We start from the raw sequence: 13,289 nt of genomic DNA, 5'->3' as shown, positions 1-13,289 counted from the left end.
AGGTTCTGTGAGGTGAGGCTCCCCCCATGGTTGATGAGCCTGCCTAGACTCACCGTCCAGGCTCACAAATAAAGAATGAGCTCTCACGTGAGGTGGCAGAGAGCCAGAACCTCAGCATGGGCCACTGCTTCAGTGAAACCGGGAGAGAATTGGAAAATAAACATCTGTTTACATTATCAACTAATCAACTAATCCCTATATTCAAAAGGGAGTTAGATGTGGCCCTTACTGATGAAGGGATCAAGGGGTATGGAGAGAAAGCAGGAATGGGGTACTGAAGTTGCATGATCAGCCATGATCATATTGAATGGTGGTGCAGGCTCGAATGGCCTACTCCTGCACCTATTTTCTATGTTTCTATATTAATCAGAACAAAGCCTAAGGCCTGCTGACTGCCACCTCTGCAGAGAAAATTGACTGCTCCAGGGTTCAGCTGGTACAGGATTTAAGTGTCATTACAATTGGCCTCAGCAACATCTCGTCGCAGGGACTCAGGGATCAAGGGCCAAACCAATGCAGTCTAATACGTGACTTCCACTGATTAGTTACATATCTGAACCCAAAATAGACAGAGCCTTGAACCTTGGTACAAAGTCTAAGTTTAGCTTCTTCTTTGGGCCATTTCACATTAAATTCCAGCCTGCACTATTTTACAATGGTACTTTGATTTTTTTCCACACAGGTTAATTACTCCATTGCAGTATTATAGCCCACTACTTAAAATGTAAATCATTAACCAGAGTGCACTAAAGATAGCATGCCACAGAAATCAAACCCTCTCTTGTGCTTTTCCTTTTGTTAAAAATATAGAGTAGCTGTCCCCACACGGTGCCGTGTCATGTTGAGAGTGAATGGGGATTCAAGCGATGTAGAAAGTGAATGGAATTAATCAAATGAGTGTCAGAAAATCTGCACTTCCGTTTTTGTAAGTGAGGAACTGACGGGAACGGCCATCGCCTCAAAGTCCAAGGTTCCACGGTTACAGTTTTTAATTATAGGGTTCTCAAGAATTTTTATGAAGCTATTATACATATAGGTGTACACTCATAAATATATTTTGTAAGGGCACTGTACAGATTTTTGAGCAATAAGGGAGTAAAGCTGAGTCCATGATCAGATCAGCCATGATCTTATTGAATGGTGGAGCAGGCTCGAGGGGCCATATGGCCGACTCCTACTCCTATTTCTTATGTTCTTATATAGGAGAATATTCGTACATATATTTTATGAGAATATACTACACATTCACGCATGTATACATAAGGTCAGCTTGAGTTTTAAAAACTTTTAGATTGTAGAAAGAGAAGACTTGAGGGAAATGGGTGTGTTAGAATCGGAGACGGGGCAATGCACTGTGATCTCAGCACCATATAGACACCAGGAAGTGAATGCAATTCTAGGATGACTTAATTGCAGCTTAGCAGGAACAGAGAGCAAAGTTCAGAGGGTCAATGAGCATTGTAGCATTGATTAGAGAGAGAGGCAAGAAAAGGTTTTGCTGGAGAGAACATAAGAACATAAGAACTAACAGCAGGAGTAGGCCATTCGGCGCTTCGAGCCTGCACCACCATTCAATAAGATCATGGCTGATCATTCACCTCAATACCCCTTTCCTGCTTTCTCTCCATACCACTTGATCCCTTTAGCCGTAAGGGCCATATCTAACTCCCTCTTGAACTGGCCTCAATAACTCTCTGCGGCAGGGAATTCCACAGGTTAACAACTCTCTGAGTGAAGAGGTTTCTCCTCATCTCAGTCCTAAATGGCCTACCCCTTATCCTAAGACTGTGTCCCCTGGTTCTGGACTTCCCCAACATCGGGAACAATCTACCCGCGTCTAACCTGTCCCATCCCGTCAGAATCTTGTATGTTTCTATGAGATCCCCTCCCATCCTTCTAATCTCCAATGTATAAAGGCCCAGTTGATCCAGTCTCTCCTCATATGTCAGTCCGGCCATCCCGGAATCAGTCTGGCGAACCTTCGCTGCACTCCCTCAACAGCAAGAACATCCTTCCTTAGATTAGGAGACCAAAATTGAACACAATATTCCAGATGAGGCCTCACCAAGTCCCTGTACAACTGCAGTAAGACCTCACTGCTCCTATACTCAAATCCCCTAGCTATGAAGGCCAACATACCATTTGCCTTCTTTACTGCCTGCTGCACCTGTATGCCAACTTTCAATGACTGATGAACCATGACACCCAGGCCTAGTTGCACCTCCCCTTTTCCTAATCTGCCACCATTCAGATAATATTCTGTCTTCGCGTTTTTGCCCCCAAAGTGGATAACCTCACATTTATCCACATTATACTGCATCTGCCATGCATTTGCCCACTCACGTAACCTGTCTAAGTCACCCTGCAGCCTCTTAGCGTCCCCCTCATAGCTCACACCGCCACCCAGTTTAGTGTCATCTGCAAACTTGAAGATATTACACTCAATTCCTTCATGTAAAATCATTAATGTATATTGTAAAGAGCTGGGGTCCCAGCACTGAGCCCTGTGGCACTCCACTAGTCACTGCCTGCCATTCTGAAAAGGTTTTGTTTATCCCGACTCTCTGCTTCCTGTCTGCCAACCAGTTCTCTATCCACGTCAGTATATTACCCCCAACACCATGTGCTTTGATTTTGCACACCAATCTCTTGTGTGGGACCTTGTCAAAAGCCTTTTGAAAGTCCAAATGCACCACATCCACTGGTTCTCCCTTGTCCACTCTGCTAGTTACATTCTCAAAAAATTCCAGAAGATTTGTCAAGCATGATTTCCCCTTCATAAATCCATGCTGACTTGGACCGATCCTGTCACTGCTTTCCAAATGCGCTGCTATGTCATCCTTAATAATTGATTCCAACATTTTCCCCACCACTGATGTCAGGCTAACCAGTCTATAATTACCCGTTTTCGCTCTCCCTCCTTTTTTTAAAAACTGGTGTTACATTAGCTACCCTCCAGTCCTTAGGAACTGATCCAGAGTCGATAGACTGTTGGAAAATGATCACCAATGCATCCACTATTTCTAGGGCAACTTCCTGAAGTACTCTGGGATGCAGACTATCAGGCCCCGGGGATTTATCGGACTTCAATCCCATCAATTTCCCTAACACAATTTCCCACCTAATAAGGATTTCCTTTAGTTCCTCCTTTTCACTAGACCCTCGGGCCCCTAGTACTTTCGGAAGGTTATTTGTGTCTTCCTTCGTGAAGACAGAACCAAAGTATTTGTTTAATTGGTCTGCCATTTCTTTGTTCCCCATTATAAATTCACCTGAATCCGACTGCAAGGGACCTACGTTTGTCTTCGCTAATCTTTTTCTTTTCACATATCTATAGAAGCTTTTGCAGTCAGTTTTTATGTTCCCGGCAAGCTTCTTCTCGTACTCTATTATCCTCCTCTTAATTAAACCCTTTGTCCTCCTCTGCTGAATTCTAAATTTCTCCCAGTCTTCAGGTTTGCTTCTTTTCCGGCCAATTTAAATGCGTCTTCCTTGGATTTAACATTATCCTTAATTTCCCTTGTTAGCCACGGTTGAGCCACCTTCCACGTTTTATTTTTACTCCAGACAGGGATGTACAATTGCTGAAGTTCATCCATATGATCTTTAAATGTTTGCCATTGCCTATCCACCGTCAACCCTTTAAGTATCATTTGCCAGTCTACTCTAGCCAAACCATCGACGTTACCTTTCCTTAAGTTCAGGACCCTAGTTTCTGAATTAACTGTGTCACTCTCCATCCTAATAAAGAATTCTACCATGTTATGGTCACTCTTCCCCAAGGGGTCTCGCACAACAAGATTGATAATTAGTCCCTTCTCGTTACACATCACCCAGTCTAGGATGGCCAGCTCTCTAGTTGGTTCTTCGACATATTGGTCTAGAAAACCATCCCTAATACACTCCAGGAAATCCTCCTCCACCAGTTTGGTTAGCCCAATCAATATGTAGATTAAAGCCACCCATGATAACTGCTGTACCTTTATTGCATGCATCCCTTATTTCTTGTTTGATGCTGTCCCCAACCTTACTACTACTGTTTGGTGGTCTGTACACAACTCCCACTAGCGTTTTCTGCCCCTTGGTATTCCGCAGCTCCACCCATACCGATTCCACATCATCCAAGCTAATGTCCTTTCTTACTATTGCATTAATTTCCTCTTTAACCAGCAATGCCACCCCGCCTCCTTTTCCTTTCTGTCTATCCTTCCTAAATGTTGAATACCCCTGGATGTTGAGTTCCCAGCCTTGGTCACCCTGGAGCCATGTCTCCGTGATGCCAATTACATTATACCTGTTAATTGCTATCTGCGCAGTTAATTTGTCCACCTTATTCTGAATACTCCTCGCATTGAGACACAGAGCCTTCAGGCTTGTCTTTCTAACACACTTTGTCCCTTTAGAATTTGGCTGTAATGTGGTCCTTTTTGCTTTTTGCCTTAGGTTTCTCTGCCCTGCACTTTTACTTTTCTTCTTTCTATATTTTGCTTCTGCCCCCATTCTACTTCCCTCTGTTTCCCTGCATAGGTTCCCATCCCCTTGCCGTATTAGTTTAACTCCTCCCCAACAGCACTAGCAAACACTGCCCCTAGAACATTGGTTCCGGTCTTGCCCAGGTGCAGACTGTCCGGTTTGTACTGGTCCCACCTCCCCCAATGTCCCAGGAATTTGAATCCCTCCCTGCTGTACCACTCCTCAAGCCACGTATTCATCTGAGCTATCCTGCGATTCCTACTCTGACTAGCACGTGGCACTGGTAGCAATCCTGAGATTACTACTTTTGAGGTCCTACTTTTTAATTTAACTTCTTGCTCCCTAAATTCATCTTGCAGGTCCTCCTCCCTGGACTCAGCTCCACTTCCCCGCCCGCTCCCCAAAACCCTTTATTCCCTTATCGCTCAAAAATCTGTCTATCTCCGCCTTAAATATATTCAATGACCCAGCCTCCACAGCTCTCTGGGGAGAGAATTCCACAGGTTTACAACCCTCTGAGAGAAGAAATTCCTCCTCATCTCCGTTTTAAATGGGCGGCCCCTTATTCTGAGACTGTGTCCCCTACTTTTAGTTTCCCCTATGAGTGGAAATATCCTCTCTGCATCCACCTTGTCGAGCCCCCTCATTATCTTATATGTTTCGATAAGATCACCTCTCATTCTTCTGAACTCCAATGTGTATAGGCCCAACCTACTCAACCTATCTTCATAAGTCAACTCCCTCATCTCCGGAATCAACCTAGTGAACCTTCTCTGAACTGCCCCCAATGCAAGTACATCCTTCCTTAAATACGGAGAGCAAAACTGTACGCAGTACTCCAGGTGTGGCCTCACCAATACCCTGTACAGTTGTAGCAGGACTTCCCTGCTTTTATACTCTATCCCCCTTGCAATAAAGGCCAACATTCCATTTGCCTTCCTGAGAGAGAAGTTGTAGGCTATAGGTGGGAGAATGAAGATCCAGCAGCTTTTGTATCCATCCTGTTATGGAATTATTCCATGTACTGTTTAGATTATATTAATATACGACAGAAATCTTTAACAGGGAGCTCGTTAGTGGTGAGTCATCCTGTTATTTAGAGACTGTAGAAAGGATCGAGAGACTGAACTCATACCCGAGCAGGCGTTTGCGTAATATTTCCGTTAACTGCTGACTGAATGGACCCCAAGCAGCCATGCATTGACACTTTTTCTTTATGTTTTCTGGTTTAGATAATGTAACCAAGGAGCTCCCTGTTGAAGGTTTCTGCCGTATATTAATATCATAATCTTAACAGTACATGGAATAATTCTATAACCGATTGGATACAGACGAAGCTGGGCCTTCATTCTCTCACCTCTAGCCGACAACTCTCTCTCTCCAGCAAAACCTTCCTTGTCTAACTCTCTACAATCAATGCTATGATTATGGTGAAACCTGAAGTAAAGATTTGTCATTAATGACTAGCTGACTCTAGTCTCAGTCTGTGATTGAGATCACAACTGGTTTAGAAGCTGACCTGCAATGTTGCTCCCAAAAACGTCCCTCTTTGTCCTAATGTCTCCTTTGGCTTGGTGTCACTTTTTTGTCTTATTAACTCCTGTGAAGCGCCTTGGGATGTTTCCCTACGTTAAAGGAACTATATAAATGCAGGTTGTTTGTTATTGGGGTCATTATATAGGAACAGTTCCCAGCTATAAGTCTGCCTGTTAGTGTTTGCATAGTGTAGTTTTATCAAATACAAAATGGCCATCAGTGTTTTTCTAATCTTAGACCGCCCCATCAGGGCTCGGTGTTACTAACGCCCCGTCGGAATCGGTCAGCGGAAGGCCGTCTGCAGCTCCTCCCGGAACCCCCGCCCAGCGGACAGGTAGAATCTCTCTTCAATCGTATGATCTAGTCTCAGCAATGAAACGGAGGAGTACTTTCTGTTCTGTGTTGCAGTGAAAGGTGGATGTCCCAGAGCACAGTGTGACCAGGGCCTGGAACAGGCAGCACCACCATTCCCCCTCAATGCCCCTCCAGTTCCCATTGTGCCCCCGGTGTAAACGTTCACTAACTCGCTGCCAAACCAGTTTACAACTTGGAATAATGGCCGATTAATATTTGGAGGATTTTGCTGCAGTCAACTCCCAAGGTACAACAGCAGGAGTGGATCAGACTCCAAGCTCAGGGCTGGGTTTGGAAGAGCCGGTGTAAAACGACTCACCAAACCCGGAGTGACTCACTCTCACTTCACTTCCTTGGTCACTGCCTAAAAATAACGACATGTCAGAACATACCGGGCAGCAGTGTCACAGAGAGCCACCATGTCTGACGCACTCTGTGTGAGATGTTAAACTGGTAAACACAGACAAGCTGGAAATGCTCAGCGGGCCAGGCAGCATCTTCTGTGGAGAGAGAGAGAGACAGAGTTAATGTTTCAGACCTTCCGTCAGAACTGTGGCACTGACTGCCTGCTCCACTGGTGCTGGACAGTAAAAATCCCACGGCACTTTTCAGAGAAAATGCTCCGATTGCCCTGGCCAATGTCCTTTCAACCCACACCCCCAAAAGCAGATAAACTGGTTATGTGCCTCACGCTGTCTGTTGGACCTTGCTGTGCACAAAGCGGCTGCTGTGTCTGCCAACATCATCCATCGCACATGTAGCTCTTGGAGTTATTTCTGAGCGGTGAGAAGTGGCTACTTGACTGCCTTTTTCTATCTCTGTACCATGTGTTGCAGGGAGGGGCCACGAGTGTCCCAGCGTGACTCCATCTTACTGCACCGGGCGCTGACAGTAAAGCAGCTAGGTCGCGGATTTGTATTCGCCCGATTGCATAGCGTACTTTACGGTCCGAATACGCTGTGGTGTCCAGGCCCTGCTGGGGTCAGGGCCGGGGGGAGGTCAAGTCTGTTCCCAGGGGAAGTGCCGCCCCAGTGCAGTGAATGCAGTCGCTCAACAACACAAAGGGCCCCATCTGGCAACCTCCATCACTGGAGAGGGAAGTGTTGCTGCTGATGGGCGGTGGCGGAGGGGGATCTGTGAGCCTGCTGCGATGACAATATTTCCTGACAGTTAAAAAATATATATATATATTTAGTTCAGGCCCGGGCAGTGGAATATTTTGAACAGAAGGTGCTTCATGAGAGACTCTCCTTCCTTTTTAATGGAAATGCAACGTTGCAGTAATACTTTAGAACATTTAAACCTATCGTATCTACAACTGTACATGCATTATTTAATTTGTACAAACTTTAGTAAAAGATGCTCCATATTCATCTTGAAATGTGCATCTGACTGATGCAGCTGAGCCCAGTTAACAGACGCTCACAAACAACGTATTCTATCAAAGGGGGTTGAGTTTAACTATGGCGGTGGCACAACATGGGTGGGAGTGGATCAGCCGCCCTTTAAACATTCCCTTCGACGTTCCTTTCCAGTAACGTCAACGAAGAGGAAGATGGGGCAGGGATGATTAACGGGCAGCCACTCCCCACAGTCCGTTTTGTACCCCCACCGAGGGGGTCGTTCAGCCCGACTGCCTGCCTCTCTTCCACGATTACATCCGAGCCAGGATGTCCCTGGAGATGGAACATGCGGTGTCCACCGACCGGTACGCTCACCGTCTTCCGCGAGAGGTGGGCGCCGGAGGGACTGGAGTGCATCATCACCCCCGGCAACCAAATTTTAATTCGAACCATGTCCAAAGTTTTATTTGTTTAAGTTTGTCGGTTTTAGTGCCCCCCTCCCCTTTTAGCCAGGGGGCACTTGTATAATTTGTGTTTTTAGTGCCCCCCCCCCAAAAAAACAAGGGGGCACTTGAAAAGTTTTTGGAGTGTGCCCCCCCTTAAATCAGGGGGCACTTGATTACTGATACAGCTAAAAATAATTGTGCCCCCACCCAAGTTGAATTTCAACCCCTCCTCCCATGCTGGAGTTTTAGTTGACGCGTGCTCTAAATAAATGGCAAATCTGTAGTGTGGTTACAGATCTGCTTTTAGTGCAGAATGATCGCGGCTACCCTGTACAGAGTTACCTTTCAGTACATTCTCCAAACACAAGTCTCTCCAGCCAGCCTCTGACAAACGACTCAAAAATGTTCCCGAATTTTTTTTTATATATATAGGGGCCACTGCAGGGCCGAGTGAGGAAGCGGTGAAGTCAGGACCCGGGACCCCCGCCGGCTCACTGCCCGGTGGGCAGGGTATTACTGTCGCAGCGCGTGGCAGTGCCAGCTGTGGCAGCCCGAGCTCAGCGATTGTCAGCAAAACTGGTGAGGAGGCAGATGGAATGAGTGGAATGTGTGACAAGCAGAATCAAGGTAGGCGCTGTGAAAACTTTCTTCAGCTTAAACACATCAGTCGTGGCTCCATTGGTAAGTGAACACAAAGCAGGATCGGCACCTCATCCGCTGGTTTAAATATCCACTCCCTCCACCGCCAGCACACCATGTGTGTACTGTCTATAGATGAGGCACTTCAGCAACTCGCCAAAGCTTCATCAGCAGCGATGCCCAAACTCTTGACCTCCATCACCTAGAAGGACAAGGGCAGCAGGCGCATGGGAACACCATCACCTCCAAGTGCCCCTCTGAGTCACACGCCATCCTGACTTAGACATATATCGCCATTCCTTCATCGTCGCTGGGCCAAAATCCTGGAACTCCCTACTTAATCCCACACCCCGAGAATGAATAAAGAAAAACTGCGTTGTGGTTCGGAGTTGCACAGATCAGGCAGGTCACGGACTCGATCACGAATATGTTCTGAGTTTGCTGATCTGGAGCCGAGATGCTAACGGCGCTGTAATCAGTCTCTGCACCAGGACTCCCAGTCCTGGTTGCTGTCGATTGACTCCCCCTGCATGCGCCGACATTGGAAGTGGGAGGGATTGGCTCGGCTGCTGATGCCCTTTGCAGTCGAATAGCCCTGTGACATTCACTGTCTAGGTTCACACAGGAAGAATGGCCACATGCTGAGGTGCTAGAGGGTGAGTGGTGCCTGTGTGCCGCAGTACACAGTGACACCCGTCGGGGAGGATTTCTGGTCTCCAGATCCAAAGTTCAGATATTGAAGTCGGTGTAGGAGCAAAGAAAGGTCTTCCCATAGGCTGGCCAGAAAACAGATACTGTCCATCAACCTGGAATTCAGGAACCAAGCACAGCGCTGAATCTAAGACTACAAAATAGCCAAAAAAAGATTGAATTTTACAACACAGCTGAGAGTGTTAGTCACTTGGTCCCATCCCCTTGCCTTTTCCCCAAATCCTTTTAGATTTTTCATTTTTAAATAGTTATCCACTTCCCTTTAAACGCTATTATGGATTTTGCTTTCACCACTGTTTCTGGTTCGGCATTCATAAGAATTAGGAGCAGGAGTAGGCCCTGCGGCCCCTCGAGCCTGCTCCACCATTCAATAAGATCATGGCTGACCTCTACTCCACTTTCCTGCCCGATCTCCATATACCTTGATTCCCCTACAGTCCAAAATTTGGCGATCTCAGCCTGGAATATACTCGATGACTCAGCATCTACAGCCCTCTGGGGCAGAGAATTCCAAAGATTCACCACCCTCTGAGTGAAGAAATTCCTCCTCCTCTCAGTCTTAAATGGCCGATCCCTTATCCTGAGACTAGTTCTAGACTCTCCAGCCAGGAGAAACATCCTCTCAGCATCAACCCAGACAATCCCCCTGTCCTAACAACCCTCTATGTAAATCAAAAAAATCTTAACCTCTCCCTTTGTTATATTGATGACCTTAAATTTATGCCCGTTTACCGATTGACTGACCAATGGAAATAGTTTGTTCCAATTTGTTCAATTTACTTTAAACACCTCAATCAGATCACCTCTTAACTGAAACAAACACCTCTCACTAAACCACACATAAACAGGTTTCCTTTGTTGCTGCAGGAGTGGAGGGCTGGGCTGGAAAATGCACATTATGCGCATTTTATCTCAGTTTCTAGATACTGCCATTTTTGAAGGGATGGGTGTAAAGTAAATGTAATTTGGAGGATTATTAAAGTCATGTTTTTTAATTCATTTTCATGATAAATTTCCAGATTTTTTTCATGTTAATGGATCGATAAAAATGAATTCTTTCCTGATTTTGATATAAAACCCCAAATTCTCCCTGCTCTTTGCCCTTAAAGTCTGGTCCCATGGTTATATTAGAGAACCACGGGCAAAAGGAAAGACCAAGACTGCCGCCACAAGGCATTTGGTGGTATTGCAAGTGTTTGTAACATGTACATTAAAATACACAAATATTAAATACAGTATTTACAAATATATTTTCGTTAAAAAAACTTTATTTTAACATTTAAGACTTAATACAAATAAAAGTACTGCTAATCAGTGCCACACTGTCTCAGGATGGTAAAGATAATGAGGTAGATATTCTGCCCGTAGAGGTACAATGGGACAGACTACCTCCGTCCATCACTCACCCAACAACTTGTGTTTATATAGCGCCATAAACATAGAAAAACATCCCAAGATCCTTCAAACAGGTGCACTCAAATAGAAATGGATACCAGGAGAAAGAAGGAGATTATTAGGAGATGTGTCTAAAAGATTATTCAAAGAGGTAGGATTTAAGGAGCGCCTGAAAGGAGGAGCGGCAAAGAGGCCTCAGGAGGGAATTCCAGAGCTTATGGTCCAGACAGCTAAAGGCACGGCCGCCAATGGTGGAGCGAAGGAACTGGAGGATGCACATGAGGCCAGAGTTGGAGGAATGCAGAGATCTCAGAGGGTTGTGGGGTTGGAGATTACAGAGATAGGGAGGGGCGAGGCCATGGAGGGAATTGAATACATGGATGAACATTTTAAAATCGAGGTGTTGGTAGATTGGGAGCCAATGTAGGTTAGCGAGCACAGGGGTGCAAGACCGCCCTAAGTGGAGGAAGTGCATCAGAGAGGGCGCTGAGCACCTCGAGTCTCAACGCCGAGAGCATGCAGAAATCAAGCGCAGGCAACGGAAAGAGCGTGCGGAAAACCAGTCCCACCCACCCACCCCTTCCCTCAACAACTGTCCCACCTGTGACAGAGTCTGTGGCTCTCGTATTGGACTGTTCAGCCACCAAAGAACTCACTTCAGGAGTGGAAGCAAGTCTTCCTCGATTCCGAGGGACTGCCGATGATGATGGATGGGTGAGCGGGACTTGGTACGAGCTTGGACACGGGCAGCACGAGTTTTGGATGTGCTGAAGTTTATGGAAGGGGAAAAATGGGAGGCCGGCCAGGAGAGTGTTGGCATAGTCGAGTCTGGACGTAACAAAAGCATGGATGAGAACCATGATCCTTGTCCCCATTTACAGATCCCTCCATGGCTACACTCCACTCTACCTTCCCTACATCCCCGCTCACACCTTCTGCTGTGCACCACCTTCCTCTGATGGCAGAGCCAGCACTTATGCCACGCTCCGAAGATCTTAAATCTCCTCACTTTAATAAAAGTCTCCCTAAAATTGCATACTCAAAACCTACCTCTTCCACCTCGCCTCCAGTTACCTCCTCACTCCTCCCAGTTTCCTGCTTGGTTTGTGACACCCTCCTGTGAAGCTCCTTGAGTGGTATTTCGCTAAAAATGCTATAGAAATGCAAGTTATTCTCTTTGCAGATGGCCTTGCAGTGTATTTCCAGTATTGTGTGTTTTAATTTCCAATTTCTAACATTTTCAGTTTTTAAAATTAATTTCTTCAACAGTTATTTGCAACAGAACACCCCTCCTCCCCCCAGATAAGTAAGAGATAAAAGCAAGTGTTTCCTACTTAGTCAGTCCTTATTTTTATTATATAACCAATTGCACCTTCATCGGAACATAGAATGCCCTAAATCCAGGCTTGTTTTCAGGAACAAAGGCGAATGAGATGCCAGAGAGGATAATGTCAGGAGGGATTGTTCAGGAGTTCGGAGAGGATCAGAAAGAGGAAAAGATTGAGCCAGAGAGGCAGCAGGAAGCAAACCAAGACGTGTTGGAACATCCCAGTGACTGGGAACGGTGCAGCCTGCAGAAATCCATGGAAGAGACGGAGAGGTAGAGGGAAAAAAACAAGCCAACACACCAAGTATTCAAGTGGTGGCAAATCGTGGCGAGCATTGTGGCTTTAATTACCGATTCTGCTAGTAATACTAGAATTTGCTTTTTAAATGTTTGCTATTAATACTGATCATTGGAAATCTTCCCATTGTGGTTAGAATGTCACGAACACATCGTGGCCAAAGGAAATCCGCCCCGCCCAGCCCCATGGTTCCATCTGCAAGTCACCCCTGACTGTCAGTGATTTTACATTGATATATAAAACTGCTCAGTATATAATCTCATGTAGCCTGATCAGGGTTAGGAAATTCAACCACCCACGAATTGGAATTCAGCTTCTTTGCAAATTTGGCAAGACTGAGAAACAATAAAGCTTGGCAGCTTGCAAGTACTTTTGCTGCATTTACTCCCCTTTTGATCATCTCTGTTGCAACTCTTCACCCACCCTCCACACCTGGTTATCTCCCCCACACCCGGTTATCTTCACCCATCTCCCCCACACCCGGTTATCTTCACCCACCCCCCACACCCGGTTATCTTCACCCACCCTCCACACCAGGTTATTTCCCCCCACCCCCCAGATTCAGTTATCTTCACCCACCCTCCAGACCAGGTTATTTTTACCCACCCTCTGGACCCGGTTATCTCCCCCACCTCACAGACCCAGTTATTTTACCAAAGGCCTATTTTATTCCCTTCTAGGATTCGCTTTTCTCTGTAAAATGTGACTCTTTTTCGCAGTTAATTTACTTTCAAAACAAGTCTCTCCAGTTGTGAGGCTGGGTCTTT

At 45.9% G+C, this 13,289-nt stretch overlaps 1 protein-coding gene across 1 annotated transcript in view; it reads left to right on the top strand.

Annotated features, from left to right (window-relative positions):
• tex14 (testis expressed 14, intercellular bridge forming factor) overlaps window positions 1-13,289 on the top strand; it is a 270,693-nt gene that overhangs the window by 252,110 nt on the left and 5,294 nt on the right. Inside the window, exons 25-27 of the mRNA XM_070856955.1 lie at window positions 6,247-6,343; window positions 8,585-8,833; window positions 12,314-12,497. Of these exons, the coding sequence (XP_070713056.1) occupies window positions 6,247-6,343; window positions 8,585-8,833; window positions 12,314-12,497 (530 nt within the window). The remainder of the gene's footprint in view (window positions 1-6,246; window positions 6,344-8,584; window positions 8,834-12,313; window positions 12,498-13,289) is intronic.

The sequence above is a fragment of the Pristiophorus japonicus genome, chromosome 16, assembly GCF_044704955.1.
Source record: "Pristiophorus japonicus isolate sPriJap1 chromosome 16, sPriJap1.hap1, whole genome shotgun sequence".
Classification (NCBI taxonomy): Eukaryota; Metazoa; Chordata; class Chondrichthyes; family Pristiophoridae; genus Pristiophorus; species Pristiophorus japonicus.
The sequence above is the reverse complement of the archived record's forward strand: the minus strand, read 5'-3'. Positions and strand labels throughout refer to the sequence as shown.